The 20537-nt window shown below is 35.4% G+C and overlaps 1 protein-coding gene across 2 annotated transcripts in view; it reads left to right on the forward strand.

Annotated features, from left to right (window-relative positions):
- CHIC1 (cysteine rich hydrophobic domain 1) overlaps nt 1–10667 on the forward strand; it is a 37375-nt gene extending 26708 nt beyond the window's left edge. The window contains exons 4-6 of one of the 2 annotated variants that reach the window (XM_019747996.3): nt 2422–2478; nt 2741–2800; nt 4442–10667. In XM_019747996.3, the coding sequence (XP_019603555.2) occupies nt 2422–2478; nt 2741–2800; nt 4442–4492 (168 nt within the window). In that variant the 3' untranslated portion in view covers nt 4493–10667. The remainder of the gene's footprint in view (nt 1–2421; nt 2479–2740; nt 2801–4441) is intronic. The other variant, XM_019747997.3, reaches the window with a different exon arrangement.
- Nucleotides 10668–20537: the final 9870 nt, after the last annotated feature.

Below are 20537 nucleotides of genomic sequence, written 5' to 3' on the forward strand. Positions count from 1 at the left end.
ATTGTCCTTTTATTTCTTTTTCTGAAATTTCATTGTTAATATATAGGAATGCAGTGGACTTTTGTACGTTGATTTTGTACCCGGCAACTTTACTATATTCGTTTATTGTTTCTAATAGCTTTTTGGTGGTGTCTTTAGGGTTTTCTATATATAGTATCATGTCATCTGCAGTACCAGTTCTTTAATTTATTTTAGCAATGTTTTTAGTTTTCAGTTTACAAATCTTATACTTCTTTTCTTAAATTTATTCCTAAATATTTTCTTCTATTGTGAATGGAATTGGTCTTTTACTTTCATTTCAGATTGTTCTTTCCTAGTGTATAGAAATACAATTGATCTTTGTATGTTGATCCTTGTATTACTTTTTCATATAATGTAACCAATTTCCACAAACTTAATGGCTTAAAACAGCACCCTGTTATTATTTCACAATCAGAAATCTGGGCACAGCATGGTTCAATTGGATTCTCTTACTAGGATCTAATAAGGCCAAAATCAAGGTGCTGGAAGGGCTGCGTTCGTTTCTGGAGATTCTGGAAAAGAATTTGCTTCCAAGCTTTTTCAGGTTTTGGCAGAAATCATTTCCTTCTTATACATTCTGTGTGACCCTTATCACCTTAAAGCCAGCAGTGGTGGTTCGTGTTCTTCTTGAGCTCCAAACCCCTCTGACTATCCTTCCACCAGGTAAATAAAGTTCTCTACTTTTAAATGCTCCTGTTACTTTGGGTCCACTAAAATAATCCAGGATAATCTCCCTCTTTCAAAGCCAAACAATTAGTAATGTTAATTACATCTACAATGTCCCTTTTGAAATGTAAAATTTCTTTCTTTTATTTATTTTTTTTTTTTTTGTCTAATTGTCCTGGCTATCACTTCTATTACAATGTTGAATACAAGTAATGGGAGGAGACATCCTTGTCTTGTTCTTAATCTTAGGAGGAAAACGTTTAGTCTCCCTCCATTAAGAATGATGTTAGCTGTAGGTTCTTCATAGATGCCCTTTCTTGCATTGAGGAAGTTTCCTTTTATTCTTATTTTTTAAAGGATTTTTATCATGAATGGGTATTGGATTTTTGTCCAGTACTTTTTCTAAATCTTGATGATCTTTCTAAATCTTGAAGATGATCGTGTGGTTTCTGCCTTTTACTCTATTAATGTAATGTACTACATCAATTTATTTTTGTGTTCCTGGGATAAATTCAACTTGGTGATGGTATACAATCTTTTTCATATGTTGATAGATTCAGCTTGCTTGTATTTTGTTGAGAGTTTTATATTTATGTTCTTGGTATTATTTCTTCTTTAACTGTTGGGTAGAATTCATCATTAAAGCCATCTGGGCCTGGGTTTTTCTTTGTGGAAGGATTTATAATTACTAATTCAATCTCTTTATTTGTTAACTATCTCATTTTGTTTAGAGAGATTCTATCCAGTCTAGTGACTCCACAGTAAACTCTAGCTAGCATTGTATATGAGCTGAATATAATTGCTGTTGGTTGTTAACTTACATAGTTGAACAGGTAGAATAGTTTCTCGTGTTGATGCTTTGGAAATCATCTCAGATATAGTCTGATTTGTAAATCATTTAATTTTAGGGAGTAATTTTAAAAATTAACAAGTCCTACTAACCTTTTATGTCAGAAACCTTATAAAACTCTTTAAATAAGAATCAAAAGTACCTGGTAATATTTTATTTTAATGTTTTCAAAGGTTTTGCAAACTTTTCTTACTTCTTACAAAATATATACACTCCAAATGGAGAAACGCAGCCTCTGTCCTACTACAGTGCTGCTTCTCTTTTTATTGTTTCCTCTAAATACAAGGTTTCTGACTGGCTGTTTTCTAACAGTGGAAATTTTGGTATATGTTGGCTTGCTTTATTGAACCTGTAGACCTTGACTGACTACTACTTGCCAGGCATTGTGCTAGGAGCTCTGATAGGAAACTTTTCTGTGAAGAATCAGATTAGCTTGATATATTGCATATATATTGAAAAAGTAACCCTGTGAAAATGTATATGAAAATGTAGATCAGGACTATAAATAGACTACTAGCAGTATTACTTATGTTTTCACAACAGTACAGTGAATGGACTCACAAGACAGTAATTTGTAATTTGTACATATTTCATTTTGAAATGCATATATTAAAATCCTGAGTGTGTGTGTGTGTGTGTGTGTGTGTGTGTGTGTGTGTGTATGAGGGAGGGAGGGAGGGAGGGAGGGAGGGAGGGAGGGAGATCTTAATATAATAGTATACTAATCACCCAAAATACCTTTCCTCTTTTGGCAGTTTCTGTCAGTTATATTGTTTTTGTCTGATTTTTAATAGAAAAACAAGAGGAGATAATAATAGGATCTTATATAGTTTACAAAGCTCCTCAATTTCATTTTGTGACAAAGTCTTGATTCTTCCTCTTAGACCAGAAGATCAATTCAGAAGTTATTAGAATGGGAAAATAACAGATTATATCACAAGGTAAGAAAGTTTAAGCAAATAAGTGCCTCATTCACATATTTGTATTATTAAATTGAAAAAAAAAAGAAATTTTCAGGTCCAAAAGAATGGATTAGAGAATTAATACTCAGTTTTTAATGTATCATCTTTACCAGGTACTTTTAAATGCTATGTTTTGGATCTTATACTTATTCCTGGATTGTTTTCAGTGATTTATTCAAATGTATAGGTAATAATTAGTATAAATTGATATCAAAATACTTAACAAACTGTACTTTCTTAGCTTGCTTTGCACTGGAAGTTGACTAAAAGGAAATGTGAAACTAGCAATATGATGGAGTATGTAAGTATGCAGTTGTTTTTAATTAAAAACTTTTGGATTCCGTCCTAATTGTTACATTTCAGTATGTTTATCATTTTTCAAATCGTCTGTCTACCTTTTTTCTCCTCCTCAGCCTGAACTTTTGTCATTTGGAACATAGAGGTTTCCTTCCATCTTCTTTAGATTTGTAGTCAACATAAAATATCTTGAAAGTTAGCAGTTATTTAGATTTTAGAAAAATCTCAGCTACCGTGTTTCCCTGAAAATAAGACCTAGCCAGACCATCAGCTCTAATGCATCTTTTGGAGCAAAAATTAATACAAGACCTGGTCTTATTTTAATATAAGACCGGGTATAATATAATACAATATAATATAATATAATATAATATAATATAATATAATATAATATAATATAATATATAATACCGGGTATAATATAGTATAAGATATGCTATGGTATGATATGATATGATATGATATGATATGATATGATATGATATGATATGGTATGATATGATATGATATGATATGATATGATATGATATGATATGATACTGGGTCTTATATTAATTTTTGCTCCAAAAGACGCATTAGAGCTGATGGTCCAGCTAGGTCTTATTTTCGGGGAAACATGGTAGGATTCTCAGATGACAGAAAACATTGCACAACCTTAATCTGTAGCGTGTGTTGATGGGTACAGCTGCTGTTAAACAAGCTATTTCTGAATGTAATCTTGTCAAAAGTTGCATAATATAATAATTGACTTCTGAATTACGGATTCACTTTCCTGGCTTTTTTTTTTTTTTTCTTAGCTGACATTTAACTTTTAGTGAAGAAACTGTAGTTTCTGTTTTTTTTACTGAAAGCTTTGCAGTCTTAATCATAAAACATTAATTTACGTATAGCCAATGTGAGAAATTCAGCATCATTAACATTGAAAAGAACAAAATTTATCCAAGTTTCAAGTTGCTGAAATGTAGTATATATTTAATAAACATTCCATTTCATTAATAAGAATTATTTTGGTATCTTTCTCCACTTTGAATAGTTTGGGGGAAAAATGTACAAATGACCACAAATTTAAAATCTACTATAGATAAAGCCTATATACACTATTATAAATTTATGTATTGAATTTATAATACTTTATATATATCTTAGGTTTTTATTATTATATTTCCAAACCTTTTTAAATTAATTAAAATGTTTTAATCAAACCATTTGGACACTTTATTATTTTTTACAAACAACTTGTAAGAGACAGATTACTATACTCAACCAATATCAGCAGCTTTAGTTGAAAAATATATATAGATGTTATGTAGATAAATGAGGGTGGGGAAGGTGGGGAATGACATAATAATGTAACCGGGTTTACTTTTCTGCACCTAAACAAATAGTTATTGTAAATCAGGTAATAAAAACTGTTAGCTAGAGTAAGTAGTTATGCTTGCCAGTTTCATTTAATTACCAATCTAATGAATACATGTGGTATATTCTTTATATAGCTGTTTTATATATTTCACTTACTTTGTAGTATAGGACCAAAATATAGTCCTGTGAGGAATGATTATAGACTTTCTGGGTTATATATAAGTTGACTCGTATAGCAAGTGAAATTTATTTTGTTATTATATTCTTGTTTGTTTTTATTTTGCAGGTAATACTAATAGAATTCTTACCAAAATATCCCATATTCCGACCTGACTGAGGAATTTTATTCAGTCACTTCTGTGTTACCTGTCATTTCCTACCCTTAGTGCCTTGTAGATGATTTTGGAATGAAGATGGTCTCCTTGCTGTGTTCAACTTATTCTTTACAATGGTAGAATATTCTCCTCACACTTTTATTTGTGTTGGTTTAATAAGAAAATTTGCACATCGTTTTTTCGTTGTTAAATGAGGCTTGTGTTTTGCACTGTTAATTTTTAAATAAATACGTGTGTGTGTTTGTGTGTGTGTGTGTGCGTGTGTGTGTGTGCAGTTACCATTAAAGATAAAACATCAGTGCTGGTGTTTTAAAAAAAAACGAAATCTTATTCTGAGCATGCTGCCTTATTATTTTCATACTCACTGTTTCTAAATATGCATCATTTTTCTAGGCTACTTTAATGCTCTGTAATCCCTTATTGGATATACATAAATAAGCTTTTGGTAGCTTTTAGAAATCGTTTTACTCTTACCTGCTTTTAAAGGACATGCAATTAATAGCACTGGTTTTGTCCTGCACTTTGCTAAATTATCACTTATGTTAGTGGATAAAATATTTAAACTCCTAAAGACTTGTAAATATTGTCTCTTTGCATAATGTAAAATGTGATATGCCATGGTTTACAGAATGTAATACTACTCTTGCTGTATTGCCAACAATTCTGCATAGATTTTAATATGAATGAAGTTTGCAAGCATCCTTTTGAATGTACAGACTGTTAACATGCTATTTTATGGCACCAACATAAAAGTATGTTAAAAATTTTAGGTGTAGGGCAGGGTTGCCCTTTGTAATGAGTTGACTGAAATTGAAATCGTTGTCTGAGATATTCTACATTGCACCTGAAGCCAGGAACCTTATTTTTTTCCATTTAATACAATAATTCCCATTTTGTACCCCACTCCCACCCCTAAAGTAATTCATTTAACATCCGAAACATTTCACAGCCTCACTGTCCTCGTTTATTTCCCTTCATGTTTCCATTCCCTCATTTGAAAATACGCATAATTATGACGTGTAAGGAGTGTTTCAAGATTTCAAATGGCTTGGATGGTGTCTGGACACCATCCAAGCCACATGTTAACCCCTTTCTGGAGTTCTGAACCTCTACTTTGGGAAAGAGAGAAAGCTAATTGAGAAACTGAATCATAACCGATAAAATAGTCTTAATCTTATTTTTGAAAATCTTTTTTAAACATGAATGTTTACTTAGACAAAAGTATTTTATTTATACATTCACCACATAGGTAGCCTTTTCATCGATACATATTTCTCTATTTTTCTTCGCAATTAAGATGAGTGAGAGTACCACACTCTAATTGTTGTAGAATTTGAATTTTTAACATAATAAAAGCTTTATATTGTGTTAATTCAACCGCAAGTGTATGCCTATATAGGCATTAGCTCCTAGTGCTAAAAATAAAAGTATCTGGGACGGAATAATATTTTATTTATCATCTTACTCTTATTGCTTTTAGTATCTTCCTTAGGCAAACATTCATCCCAGTGGAGGGAACAATCATTTCTTCATATGAGGTCAGGCCTTTTAAAGCCACTTTTGAAATTGATGCCTAATTTGAAATCCACAATCCAGTAAAAGAAGACGGGAAAAGAGACACTGTTTGATATGTGGCTATAATTGTTTGCAGAAACCCTTTTCACCGCCCTCTGTAGAGCCCCATTGCCCCCACGATACCACCCAACCACCCAGAATCTCTAATTTTTAATATATTGTGTGTGCCTGCCTATGTCATTTGCCTATTTGCTGCATAATTGAAGCTATATTTTTATAGACAAGGTGGAAACCTTTGAAAATGCATACCAAATGTCTTGTTTTATAGCTGAGGTCAGGGAAAAATTGTATTTGTGGTTTATGTTCCAGCTAATAACAGGTTTATGCTTCAAACTGTGACAGTTTAATACCAAAATTGGTTTGCAGAATAATACAAAATTTCTAATTATAACTGATAGAATAATTACTTTTAAGTTATCAACCCATAAAATGTCATTTTTTTCTATAAACTTAGAATTTAGCCATGCTATGGTCATAGTAACTTTTTCTACCATGTATAAGTCATACTTGGTTTTGCTCAAAGAAAAGCAGAAGGAGGTGAATTGTTTCCATGATACAAATATTGAGACAGGCATAGAGTGCACCTGGAGGTGACAGAGTATAATTCAAGTCATAAAAACCGTTTGCCAGCATCTGTAAACTTAATTTTAAAACCGAGTCTAATCACTCTTAAATTTATTATTTTGTGGATCATCATGCTGGTTGACTCATCTTATTTTCTTGAACTACTCAGAAAATACCCAGTTTTCTTTTTTTCTTTCTTATATGACTGCTTTTTCAAGCTATTTTCTTTTGGACAGGACTGATTAGCATTTGGGTATTTTGGAGTGCTTTGGTAGGGAGGGGGTGTTTTCTTTTAATGAAATTGGCAACAGTGAATGCTGAAATGACAGAGCACACTGTGGTCATGAATTCCTCCCCCATCGACCTTTTTTTCTTTTATCCTCAGGATAAAACAGACTTGGATATTTTTCATGAAGTGAGTAAAATATTTTTGTGAAAGTTGCTTTTGGATTGAAGAGAGTAATTTTGAATTTCTTTGTTGCATAATATTCCTTGATGAAACCTGCTGTGGTCCTTTCAGAGAAAATAACATGTATTTGCCAAAGTCTGTAAATCTCACAAAGCTTTGAGTTTACAAGTTAAAACTGGTCCTTCTCTAACGTCCCCTTATGCATCTCCACCCCCATTACCTCTTTAAACACCCAAGTTGTACATAAAATGAAATAAGCTCTAACTTTTTCCAGCTACTCTTTGTTCCTTTCTACCCCCTATGTTAATTTAGGAAGGAGGCCATTGTAGTCAAATGTTATAGGTAGATGGAGAAGTGCCTTGTCTTTTTCGAACAAAGATAACATTTATGTTGAAGGAAACAACGGATGAATTGGTAGACATTAGATTTAAAAACATCTTTTTCAACTAAGTATAAGACTATTTCACTAACATGTTATATTTTTTCTATTTATTATTTAAAGACTGTTTCCTTGTTTCCCCCAATCATGTGATATATTAGTGACAAAATATTACAAAACAAGACTATCAGTCACTTAGAAACCTAGTATAATTCTAATGCTACTAAACATGTAATTTAACATGATTCTGGAACAACAATGGTCTTTGATTGAAGCCCCACCCAAACCCACTTAAATATTTAATGGACACACTATTCATATTATTATGACCTATAAGCACTAATGTCTTATCAGTTAATCATATTGTGTTAATATTTAGTACTCTGCCATTTTTAATGAAATTTGTTCTTGTTTTCTTAATAATTGGAGTGACGTTCCATAACATTGGTAAGCCTTTGAACGAATAGAGTTTTTCCAAGTGTATGAGAGCTTTAAAAAATCATTAACATTTTAAGTTTGTTTAGAAATAAACCACCATTTACAAAAATCAAACCTCACTACTTGAACAGTATTTCATTAGAATTGACTTTGACCCAGGAGGATATGGAAATTATATACACCCATTTAATTGGAGCAGTTTCACATAGTGGAGATACTTTTTGCTAATTTGATTGTATGATACTCAAATTCATTGAAATTATGTCCTCTTATGCCTGTAAAATTCTGCTTTAAAATAATCAATTTTGCAACCATTGTCAAATTGTTTCGGTTCCTTTAAATGATGAACTATAGGGAAATTTTCCACAGAAAAGGAATAGAGTTTATTAATATTATCTGTTCATCTAATATGTGGACTAAAAATAAGAATGGAGGTAGGTAGATAGATAGATAGATAGATAGATAGATAGATAGATATAGACAGATATCCTTATCTTGCCCCAAATTTCTATTTCCTGATTCTGAGCCAGCCCTTTCATTTTAATGATGGCAACCTGAGAAAATGTTCTACTTTTTATGGACTTTGTCAGATTCATACTATATGAGGAAATGATCTAATTGTATGGGCTCCAGGCGAGTCATTTAAATTACACATCAGTCTCTTTATCTGTAAAATCTTGGAGTTAAACTTAGAGCTGGACAGAAAATTAGAGATCACCTAACATTCTGTGATTCTAGGAATTCTTAGGAAATTTTTACTCTATAGAATCTCAGAATGATTTTGCTCAGCTCTACTACCCTTGGTAGAAACTCTCACAGTGCCTTGCACACCGTAAACGTTTGATTCACCAACTGGCTCCTAGCTGATGTGTGTTCATATCACACAGACTCAAAGAACCCGACGCCTGCTAGACCTCGGCCCTATGCAGTGAGAAGAATGAATGTAGTCTCGGTAGGAACTGAGGACTGAGGTCTGTGGGCTTTGCCTATGTGGCATCTGACTATGCAGTTGGTATCTGAACAAGAATAGAGCTGTGACAACAATGGAGATATGGGAGGACCCACTTTGACACGGAGGCGAAAAGAGTTTCATATTCTATCCAATATCTGTTTCAGTGACTTGTTAAGTTCCATATCCTCAAAGAGACCTATGGAACAAATTGATAATATTAGATGGAAGGGAAAGTGCTATGGAATTCAAACCCGAGTCACTTCTGGTTGGTTCAATTCTTAGCTCTGCTGCTCAATTCCTCTGTACCTCATGTTCTCATTATGTAAGTGGGGACAATAATCTGGACCTACCTCACAGAGGAATTGAGGGTTTTTTTCATATATTAATGTGATTTTTGAAGTTGACTGAAAGATATACTGGATGTCATAATTTTGTAATTTCTAAATTACTTTAAATCTATGTTGTTATGTTTTGTTTTCTCAATCAAACCCTACAGAATGAGTGTTGCAGTTAATCTATTTTTCAGTAGTAAGTTTTGTTATCAATCCCCTATGTGTTAACATGGATAATTGTGTTATGTTAATACTTGATTTAGGGAAGAGAAGCAGGTGGATATAAAGCAGTGGTTCCCAACTTGGGGCAGATGGAGATAGCAGTGAGGGCATCCTTGAACCTTTTTCAATATTTCAAAAAGGTACTAGAAATCATACATTTACCTATAAGATTTCTGCAATGATGTTGAATTTCCGTACATTTTGCTTAAATTTTTCTCAATTCTGTCTAACACTGCTTGTCACACACTGATCAGAAGCTGTGAATGGCAGTTATACTTTCAGTTTTTTTAAAAAAAAATGAGAAAGCATGTTATCACATGCAATTTAGTAAACAAAATACTTGAAAACATGAGGAAGGAATAATAAAGGGATCCTTATGGTGAAATGTTGGGAACCACTTTTATAAAGGAACTAAAATTATTTGACCCTCTCCACAGGTTGCTTACCCAGCCCCTAAATAATGAAATGCTAGATTATGTGTGTTTGTGTGCTTTCGCTAGATTGGACTATATAACTTCAGGTTAGAATTTGCCTTCAGTTATGTGTTCTGTTTCTGGATTATATAACTGAGCTAATTTATTTGGGTGTGTATGTGTAAAGCATACATACACACACATAGGATTGCAAGTGTGGAAAGTATTGTAATGTCATATTCTAGCATTGGGGTAAATATCAATTTCTGAGTCTCAAAGTAGTTCTGTGTATAAACTCAACGTGATGAGTCAAGGCAATAATTTCTCAAATGTTCCTTTTATTCCTGCTTATTTTGTTTGCATTTATCTTGGTTTAATTTTATCAATTTTCCATTTTTCTAGTAATCAAATAGTGTAGTATTAAACTGTTTTAATGCCTAGACATTGAAACAAGTTACAGATGTTTGAAATTATATAATCTAAAAGCTCGTTTGCTATCCTTGGACTAAACAAATATAAATACGAGTCTCGGCTGAAAAACAGGAAATCCTGGTAGCCAGGAAGTGGGCATTGATCAAAGCATCTGTATGAAAAACCTAGGATTTCTACTTTTTGGCAGAGGATTCCTGTTGGAACAGCTTTACCAGAAAAGAATAAAAGTGCATCTTGATTGTTACATAGCCTGTGGAATGGATTCATTTTTCTCCCTTGAGTTCTGGAGTGACCCCCCCCCCACCCCAGAAGAACTCAACCTACATACAGCTGTGCCAAAATGAAGGAGACCTGCCTCTCTGAAACGTTCACTGCTGCTTCTGTCTTTGTTGATTTGTCAGATGTAATTTTATTATCTCAGGATGCAAAATTACAATAAAGTGCAAATCTATGTCACTGAATGTAATTGTGTGTTCTTTGTTGCATCTTCCCTTCCTTGTTTGCATAATTATAAGGTAATTACTTAGGTCTTCCTTTTAAAAATTGTAGTTCACATATTGACCCTTCCCACGTTTGCTAGTGTTAGATCTGATCCTGTAAGTATTGTATTTCGTACTATACAGTGGTTTGGGGAACCTTTGTTGTGCCCAATATTTGGCATTTGGCTAAGTAAGGATTTTTTTTAATGTCTTTGCATGCCTACCTGTGAACTATAAAACTAAAAGTACAAGCGGAGTTCCACCTTACTAAACATAATTTTTAGTGCAAGAAATGTTGAAATGTGAAGCTAGTTAGCAAAAGTTTTGAGTCTTGTCAGCAGATTGTACAAGAAATTCAAAGAGTTAACATCTTCTGCTTGAGTTACTACTCAAGCTGATTAACATGTAATGAGAATCTTTAAAACTTATGACAGACTTTTGCAAATTTGACAAAACAGCAAAATGTAACATAGCGAGAAAAACGTCAATGTTTCCCAGTATCTGGTAATTGTATTGAGCATTTCAAAAAGACTTTAAATTTCAAAATGTTAGAACAGATGGCACACGTAAACCTACAGAGAAGTTTCATAATGTTTTGTTTTAAAATTATTTTGTGGAAACTTTATGGATAGTGCAAACATTTATACTTTTCATTGATAACTTCTTGGATGTGGAGTAGGATGAGCTGTGTAGAAAATACTTTTACATGATGTTTTATATTATTGAGGGTAAAAGCCACATGCCTTTAAATCTGCCATTAAATAATATTTAACACTTCATGGGATACTTCACTTAACCTAAATATAGGAAATTCTCTGGGGAATATTAGAATTCACCCATTGTAATTATCATAAATCTGAGTTGTAATCCCTGTTCTGTCACCTGAGTGACCTTCAACAAATATCAGGACACTCAGTGAGCCTGATTTTATCCAGTACTCCCAAGGTAGGAGATTGAGTTGGATCAAGATTGCAAACTAAGCTACAGCCAGTCCTCAGACAGACGTCTTTGACCTGCAGTGCTTTTCCCACACATTTTTAATCAGTTGCCAGCACTTGAAATTAAGAGACTTCATGTAGAAATCCAGATTTATGGCTTTTCTTGAGAAATTCCACGTGTGAACAATCAGCTAGAGCTGAGTAAACCCTTTTACGTGGAGCATTTATTTCCTTTTTTGCTATGGTCATTACTATTCACTTTTGTCTCCCTTAAAGTCAGGTTGTCTTGTTTTTCTTGTATAGTTAAATATATCCATTTCTTGAATGCATGTTTATTTCAAAATTGAGAAAAAATACAGACGATGATAGATACATATATTCCTTTTAAAATTTTGGTAGGTTTGGCGAGATGGGAGAATGGGATTGTTTGTTTGTTTGTTTGTTTGTTTGTTTGTTTGTTTGTTGGAAGGGGAAAGTTTTCTTACAGATGACCTACTTCATTATTTATGTTACCAGGTGATAATGGAATATTCATATCATATCCCCTGAGCTAGATGATCTCTAAAGCCTCATTTAATTATGACATTGTGAGTTTCCATGAAATGATTCTAGAACACTGGTGTATTTCAAATTGTTGTTCCTTTGAAGGTCTGTGAATGGTGATGAATGGATGATACTTTATGAAACTGGTCAGGCTTCCAAATAGAATAGTGGCGTCAAAAACTCCACCTAGTGAAACATAACCACAAGCTGGAAGGACCAACACATTATTTTGGAACTGATCTTTACTTCATAACTTTTCAACAAAGGTTTGGTCAGCCACCCAAAACTGCACCTGCTTTGTTATCTCCCAAGGATAATATTGTCCAAGGTGATACCACCATGATAAGAAGAACTCTAGGTAGGAATCTATAAAACCTGCCCTATATTTTCTTATTTAGAAAGGACCACTGATTTTCTTTTCTCACATTGTGTTGAACCAAAATTAATAATCTAAAAGAAAATTTAGAAAGACTTCTTTCAAAAATAGGTTAGACTTAATATGTTAGATACTGCAACCAGAACTAAGGTTTTGCTTTATTATAAAAATATCTGCTTCCATTACCAAAAAAATAAGAAATAGAAGTATGGAGAAGAAAATTAAAATCTCCCATAATCCCACCACCTGCTACCATTTTAGTATGTTTAAATTGTATAACATTTTTATGTGTGTATAGTTCATGTTTTTAAAAAGTTTTATATTGTATATTGCTTTTACTTACATATTTTCCCATATCAATATGTAATCTTTGAAAGTAAATTATGATTATATAGCAGTACAGTGTTTGAATATGCCAAAATTTAGTCATTTCCCATTGTTTGGTATTTTGTCTGTTTGCAGTGTTATTATTAATAATTGTATTATAATGACTTCGTGAGTATCATTATACATAAATCTTTACCTGAATCTGATCATTTCCTTCCGATAGATTCCTATAAATTGATTATTGGGTGAAAGGGTATGAAGTTATTATAGCTCTAAATATACATATATTGCAAAATTTTTTTAGGAGAGGCTTGGGAGCTATGACACCCAGAAACTGAGTATTTCTGTCTTCTCCTGGATGCATGGGAAGAATTAAGAGCAGGAATTAATACACACTAGAGATGCTAATTGCGGTGGGGTACTGGCAATAATTGGAAGAATCAAACTGGCAGCCACCAGCTCTCAAATTCTGTGATTTACAGAAAGATTGCAGTGCGGGCTGAGTGGCTGCTCGACACCGAAAGAGCCTGTGGTGATGCCTCAGTTGGGTGGGGCGGGGTCCCAGGGATTCATCAGGGCGAAGTGAGCAGAGCTGACCAGGCCAATCGGATTCAGATTTGACTGCGCGGGGGAGGGCTCAATACAGGAAAGATGGCGTCCGCCTGCTGGCTGCATAGGAGGAGAGCTTGGTACAGGGATAGTGGATTCTGTTCCTCCAGACCTTTCTCTGAGACCACACAACTCAGTCTCTCCATTTGGCACCTTCCGAGGTGCTGTCTCTCCACCGAAACCCAGGGTGAGTTCCTGCGAACGAGCGAGTCTGTGTGTGGGCCCTTTAAGGGGATGTCTGGGTTTCCTGCAGTTATCCGTATCACCTGGATGGATGGAATCCCAGTTGGTTTTCACAGCCAGCTGTTGTGGGGCTCCTCTTCTCAGCACTGGAACCCTGGGCTGGGGAGCCCAGTGAGGGGCTGGGACCTCTCACTCCTCAGGGGAGTCCTCCGTAGCTGAGATATCCCTCCTGATTTTTAATGTTCACACGCAGGTGTGTGACCAGCCCTATCTGCGTCTCTGTCCCTCCTACCAGTCTCCCTGTGGCTTCTTCTGTATGTCGATAGAGGTAAAACTTCTGTTCAGCTAGACTTCAGATGATTCTCAATGATGGTTGTCCTGTGGTTTGGTTGTAATTTTGATGTGGTTGTGGGAAGAGGTGAGCACAACATTTGCCTACTCCGTCGTCCCAGGTCCTCCCTTAATAGCTTTTTAAATTTGACTTTATGAAAGAGAACCTGCCTCACATATTATTTGGCAGTTTGTGTCCCTATAGGGTTGTTTCTTACTCCCCTAAATTGGCTGCTTTTATCTGCTTTACCATTTCAGGGAAGACAGCCATGATTCAGGGAAAAAGGCACTGGGTTTATGTTTTTTTTTTTATTCTAGACCTGGCTTTATGCTTCCTGCCTACCATTTCCCTCTAGTCAGTCTTGAGAAAGTAGTTTAACTCTTTACCCTTGGTTTCCTTTGTAAAACAGGAATAATTACACCAACAGAATAGTTAGGATTAAGTAAGGTAACGTGAAAGGGCTGGGAAGAATATATCAAGTCAAAATATTTTTGTTTCTAATTAAGCGTAATTTCACATTCTGTGCCTTCTGATACATAAATAAGTTAATCCAATTCTTTCATCAGGATTGTCTACTGCTGCTTATGTTAAACATGTTGACCATTCAAAACTCCACCAAGCTAGAAGCAGTGGGTCCTTTTTCAGTTCTTTTTACTTAGGGGCACTCCTCATATTATTTTGGCATTCTTTGTACACCTGTCATGTGCATACCCTCTGCCATGTCTACACAGCATGTGATGCCTACCTTCCGAGAGCTAAATTCTAAGGTGGCACAGTTTACTTATTTATTTATTCATTCATTTATTCATTTATTCATTCATTCATTCATTCATTCATTCATTCATTTCTGCAATCAGTATTTAGTAAGCACTTAATATGTGCCAGGTATAGCAGGCAGCATTTTTCCTATACAGTTTTGCTTCTCTAAAGCCTATGTTCTTAACCACTATGCTGCTCTGACATCATATATTTCCTATGATCATACATATATACACATTTCTATATTTCACATATATGCACAAGAACAGTGTATTAGAGTAATTAGCAAACATTGTTTTCTGAGATCAGCTTTGCATTTTGATTTAGTGTGTAATTTTTTAAAAATGTTTTAAGCAGTTTGGATTAGAAATAAATTATTTGGTAGGAGGTGGAAGGGAGGAATGAATCCAGTCAACAAACAGAACTCTGAGTTATCTGGGAATCCAGTTCTCATTTTTCTTGTTTGAGAAAGCATCCAGGAATGATTAAACTTTGATGAGAGGTTTCACAGATGAAAGGTGAGTGGCAATACAGATGTTCAGAGTGGCATAGATGATGATCAGAATGGAAGGCAGAGGGAGATCAAAGAAGACATCCAAATGCTTTCAATAGAGAAATCTTGCAGGATTAGTGAATTTTTTTTAATTAAAATTTTAAATTAAAATTTATTTGTCATTAGAGGCACACAGTGTGTACTTCCAGGACTTTTTCCAAGTCAAGTTGTTGTTCTTTCATTCTTATTGTGGCGGGCACAGCTCAGCTCCAGGTCCAGTTGCCGTTGTTAGATGCAGGGGCTCAGCCCACCATCCCTTAATGAAGTCAAACCGGAAGCCTTGTGGTTGAGAGGACGCGCTCCAAACAACAGCCATCTGGCAGCTCAGCGGCAGCTCAGCTCAAGGTGCCCTGTTCAATCTTATTTGCAGGGGGCACTGCCCACCATCCCTTGCGGGAGTCGAGGAATTGAACTGGCAACCTTGTGATTGAGAGCCCACTGGCCCATGTGGGAATTGAACCAGCAGCCTTTGGAGTTAGGAGCACGGTACTCCAACCTCCTGAGCCACCAGGCCGGCCCTCATTGTGGTTTTCATTTGCATTTCTCTGATGTTTAGTGATGTTGTGCATTTTTTCATGTCTATTTGCCATCTGTATGTCCTCTGGAGAAATGTCTATTCAGGTCCTCTGCCCATTTTTTAATTGGGTTGTTTGTTTTTTTGTAGTTGAGTTGTATGAGTTCCTTGTATATTTTGGATATTAGCCCCTTATTGGAGGCATTGTTTGCAAAAAATTTCTCCCATTCCGTTTGTTGCCTCTTTATTTTGTGGATGGTTTCTTTTACTGTGCAGAAGCTTTTTAGTTTGATATAGTCCCATTCATTTATTTTAGCTTTTCCTTCCCTTGCCTTTGGGGTCAAATTCATAAAATGTTCTTTGAACCAAAGGTCCATAAGTTTAGTACCTATGTTTTCTTCTATGCAGTTTATTGTTTCATGTCTTATTTTTAGGTCTTTGATTCATTTTGAATTAATTTGGGTGCATGGTGACAGATAGCAGTCTAGTTTCATTCTTTTGCACACAGCTTTCTAATTTCCCCAGCACCATTTATTGAAGAGGCTTTTTTTCGCCATTGTATGTTTTTGGCTTCTTTGTTGAAAATTATCTGTCCATATTTATGTGGGTTTATTTCTGGGTTTTCAATTCTATTCCATGTGTCTGTTTTTCTGCCAATACCATGCTGTTTTGAGTATCGTTGCTATGTAGTACAAGCTGAAGTCAGGGAATATGAAACCTAGAGCATTATTCTTTTTGTTTTAAGATTGCTTTGGCTCTTCATGGTCTCCTGTGGTTCCATATAAATCTGATGATTTTTTTGTTCTATTTCTTTTTTAAAAATGCCACTGGAATTTTGATGGGGATTGCATTAAATCTATGTAATGCTTTGGATAATATGGCCATTTTAACTATGTTGATTCTCCCAATCCATGAACATGAAATGACTTTCCATTTCTTTGTGTCTTCTTCAATTTCTTTTAAAAGTGTCTTATAGTTTTCAATGTATAGGTCTTTCACATCCTTGCTTAAGTTTATTCCTAGATATTTTATTCTTTTTGTTGCATTTGCAAAAGAAATCACTTTTTTATAATTTCTTTTTCTGAGGTTTCATTGTTACTATGTAGGAATGCCATGGATTTTTGAATGTTGATTTTGTAGCCAGCAACTTGACTATATTTATTGTTTTGGATAGCTTTTTGGTGGGGTCTTTAGGGTTTTCTATATATAGCATCATGTCATCTGCAAAGAGTGATAATTTAACTTCTTCATTCCCAATTTGGATGCCTTTTATTTCTTTCTCTTGCCTGATTGCTCTAGCTAGGACTTCCAATACTATGTTGAATAACAGTGGTGATAGGGGACAGCCTTGTCATGTTCCTGACTATAGAGCGAAGGGCTTCAGTTTTTCACCATTAATTATATTAGCAGAGTTTGTTATGTATGGCCTTTATTATGTTAGGGTATTTTCCTTCTATACTCATTTTATTGTTTTAATCATAAATGGATGTTGTATCTTGAAAATGCTTTTTCTGCATCTATTGATATAATCATGAAGCTGTCAAATATTAATGACACAGAAAGAATCCTCATGGCAGCCAGGGAAAAGAAGACAGTAACCTACAAAGGAAAGCCCATTAGATTATCATCAGATTTTTCAGCAGAAACTCTACAAGCCAGGAGGGAGTAGAATAAAATATTCAAACTACTGACAGAGAGAAATTATGAGCCAGGAATAATACATCCAGCAAAGATATCCTTTAGATATGAAGGAGGGATAAAGACCTTTCCAGACATACAGAAGTTTAGGGAATCTTCTAACACACAACCTGCATTACAAGAAATACTAAAGGAGACTATTTGACCTGAAACAAAAAATTAAAACAATACAAAACCATGAGTAGTATTATGATCAGACAGACAGAAACAGGAAATGGCAACCCTTACACAAAATAGGAAACTATACACTTAAACATAACATACAGGGTAAAGAAGAAAAAAACATTTTAAAAAAGAGGAAAACGACAACTTGCTACTGCAACACAGAAATCAACTCACAGCATAAGTAGTGATAATTTGTGAGAACAAAAACATAAAAGGGGAAAGAGTAAAGGTCTGAATTGGCAAAGGGGAATGGAGATAAGAAGCATGCTGAAGAAAAAGGAATACTGTAAATATGAAACTTTCTTTTAGAAAACCTTAATGGTAACCACTCACAAAAAATCCAGAACTGAAGTATATAACATTAAAAAAAAGAAGCAAAGGGAATAATCACAGAATACCACCACACTGAAATAACAGACAACAAAAAAGGGCAAATAAAAAATGGAGACACGGAGTCACCAGAAAACAAAAGATGAAATGATAGGAAATCCTCATATATCAACAACCACCCTAAATGTAAATGGACTGAACTTACCAATAAAAAAACAGAGTAGTGGATTGGATCCAAAAACTAAATCCAACTATATTCTGCCTCCAAGAGATGCATCTCAGCTACAAGGACAAATATAGACTCAAAGTGAAAGGGTGGAAATTATACTCCAAGCAAATGATATTCAGAGAGAAGCAGGTGTTATCATACTTATGTTATATGAAACAGACTTCAGGATAAAAAAGGTAACAAGAGACAAAGATGGACATTTCATAATGGTAAAGGGGACTGTACAACAAGAAGACATAACAGTCATCAATATTTATGCCCCCAATCAGGGAGCACCGAAATACACCAAGCAACTACTAACAGAACTAAAGGGAGAAATTGAACCAAACCCAGTTATGGTAGGGGACCTACATACATCTTGGACAACTATGGATAGATCATCCAAACAGAAAATAAATAAGGAAATTCAGCCATAAATGACACGTTAGATGAAATGGACATAATTGACAGTTATAGAGCACTTCATCCTAGAACATTAGACTATACACTCTTTTCTAGTGAGGATCCATGTCTTTAAGTTCATTTTCTGGAAACTTTTCTTTCTGAGGTGCCTTCTTACCTTGGTTATTCATGGCAATTAATGAACTATTATTTCTCTTCCTGAGCATCTACAGAAGTGGGTTCTGTAACAGGAAGAAGAAGTTTTTCTTTTGCTTTCCAATAGGTGTTGGTAAAATGTTTTATTTTCTCTCCTGCTGTAGCTTTTTATTCTCTTTCATGCTGTAGCATTATATTTTCTCTTGCACTGTTCTGGCTTCTCACACAATGGGGGGGGGGGGTGTTCCCTGGAAGGTGGGCTTCTCCTCTGTGGGCAGGTCACCTGGGTCTCAGGGCACCACCTCTGTGTGGAAAGGGATAGTCTCTGAGCTTCTGAAATCCTAATGCTCCCCCTGCAGCCCAATGCAGAGCTTGTGTGTCTCAGTGCTCTGGTTGTCCTTGCAGGGATCCTCCCAAAAAAGTGGGGTTGGGGGTGGGTGGGCTATGAGAGGTGACTCTGAGCAATGGTGACTACTAGCACACAGTTGTCTTGCCCCTACAGTTCCTTCCCTTTCACTAGAATTAGTTGAGCTGTGAGTCTGCAGCTGCAGGACTGCAGTTCTCAGAACCATAAATATTCTGTTTTTTAATCTGCCACTGCTACCGTTTCTTCTGGAGTTTGCTTCTAGCACTGAGAGAGTGGGGGTGGGGCAAGCTCTGGGAGGTTAGGGAGAGGTCGATCAGGCTCCGTGCCTATGTCTTCTGTCCTCTGCTTGGCAGTGAGGTCTTAAACCACCATTCTCACCCTTCTGCCCTCAGTCTTTGCTCCAAGGTCTCTGCCATGAAGTTAGGTTCAGCCGTGTTATATGCTGATCCCTCAGACAGGACTGTGGGCCATAAGTGGAGTGCTAGCCATCCAAATTCTTCCCTCTCCTATGACTGTGGTAGCTCTGCAATGCAGGGAGATTCAAGCTCTGGTCTGTGTCCTGTGGCCCGCAGCCGTGTCTCTGCACTTCTCCTTTCCCTCCTGCCCACTCACCCAATTTGCCAACCTTTAGATGATTTAATTTGTGGGTCTCTCAGGTGTACCCGTGTGCCGCACAGGGAGTCCTTTGTTGAATTGTAGCTGTTCAATTTGTTGTAAATTCCAGGGGAGATTTCAAGAAGCGCTCCTCACACCGCCATTTCTGTGACATAATCTGATTAGTGAATTTTTAATGCCCTAAGATAGGTTGTACAGGATAGGCCCAAACAGTAAGAGTGATGAATTACAAAAATGGGCTTGGTGCTTTTGGATTTGGAGAAATTTCCAGGGAGCCTTTTTCCTCCAACTAATTATTTAAGGTAACTAGAGAAAGGGAAAATTCAAATAAATGAAACTTTCAACTGGATGCTATTAACATTCATAGTCAAAGGAAAACACACCTGTACTCTGAGACCCATTTTCCATGATATCTCTAATATCAGTCTGATACTCTATAAAAACTTAATGAATAATTATAACATGAAATCTTTAATTGTCTTTCTGCTTGGCTTTTATCTCTGTCTCAACCTTGGCTTTTATTCATTTCTATCTCAACCTTGTTTGCTCAAAGTGCTGAAAACAGTCAACAAATCTATGCTGGCAAATGAGAATGGGAACTCTACTGGCCACTCCACTGAGTTCATCTGTGTTCATATTAGTGTTTGGCTTGGCTTCTAAGACTAATGAGCTTTGGTGTATTCCAGGCACCAAGTCAAAATTAAGTCTCAATTGGAGGAATGAGTACCTGGTTAGCAGATAACAGAATGCCACACCGTATGATTAAAGGACAGTGTTT

Source organism: Rhinolophus sinicus, chromosome 18 (assembly GCF_057876585.1).
Source record: "Rhinolophus sinicus isolate RSI-liver-muscle chromosome 18, RSI-T2T, whole genome shotgun sequence".
In the NCBI taxonomy this organism is placed as follows: Eukaryota; Metazoa; Chordata; class Mammalia; order Chiroptera; family Rhinolophidae; genus Rhinolophus; species Rhinolophus sinicus.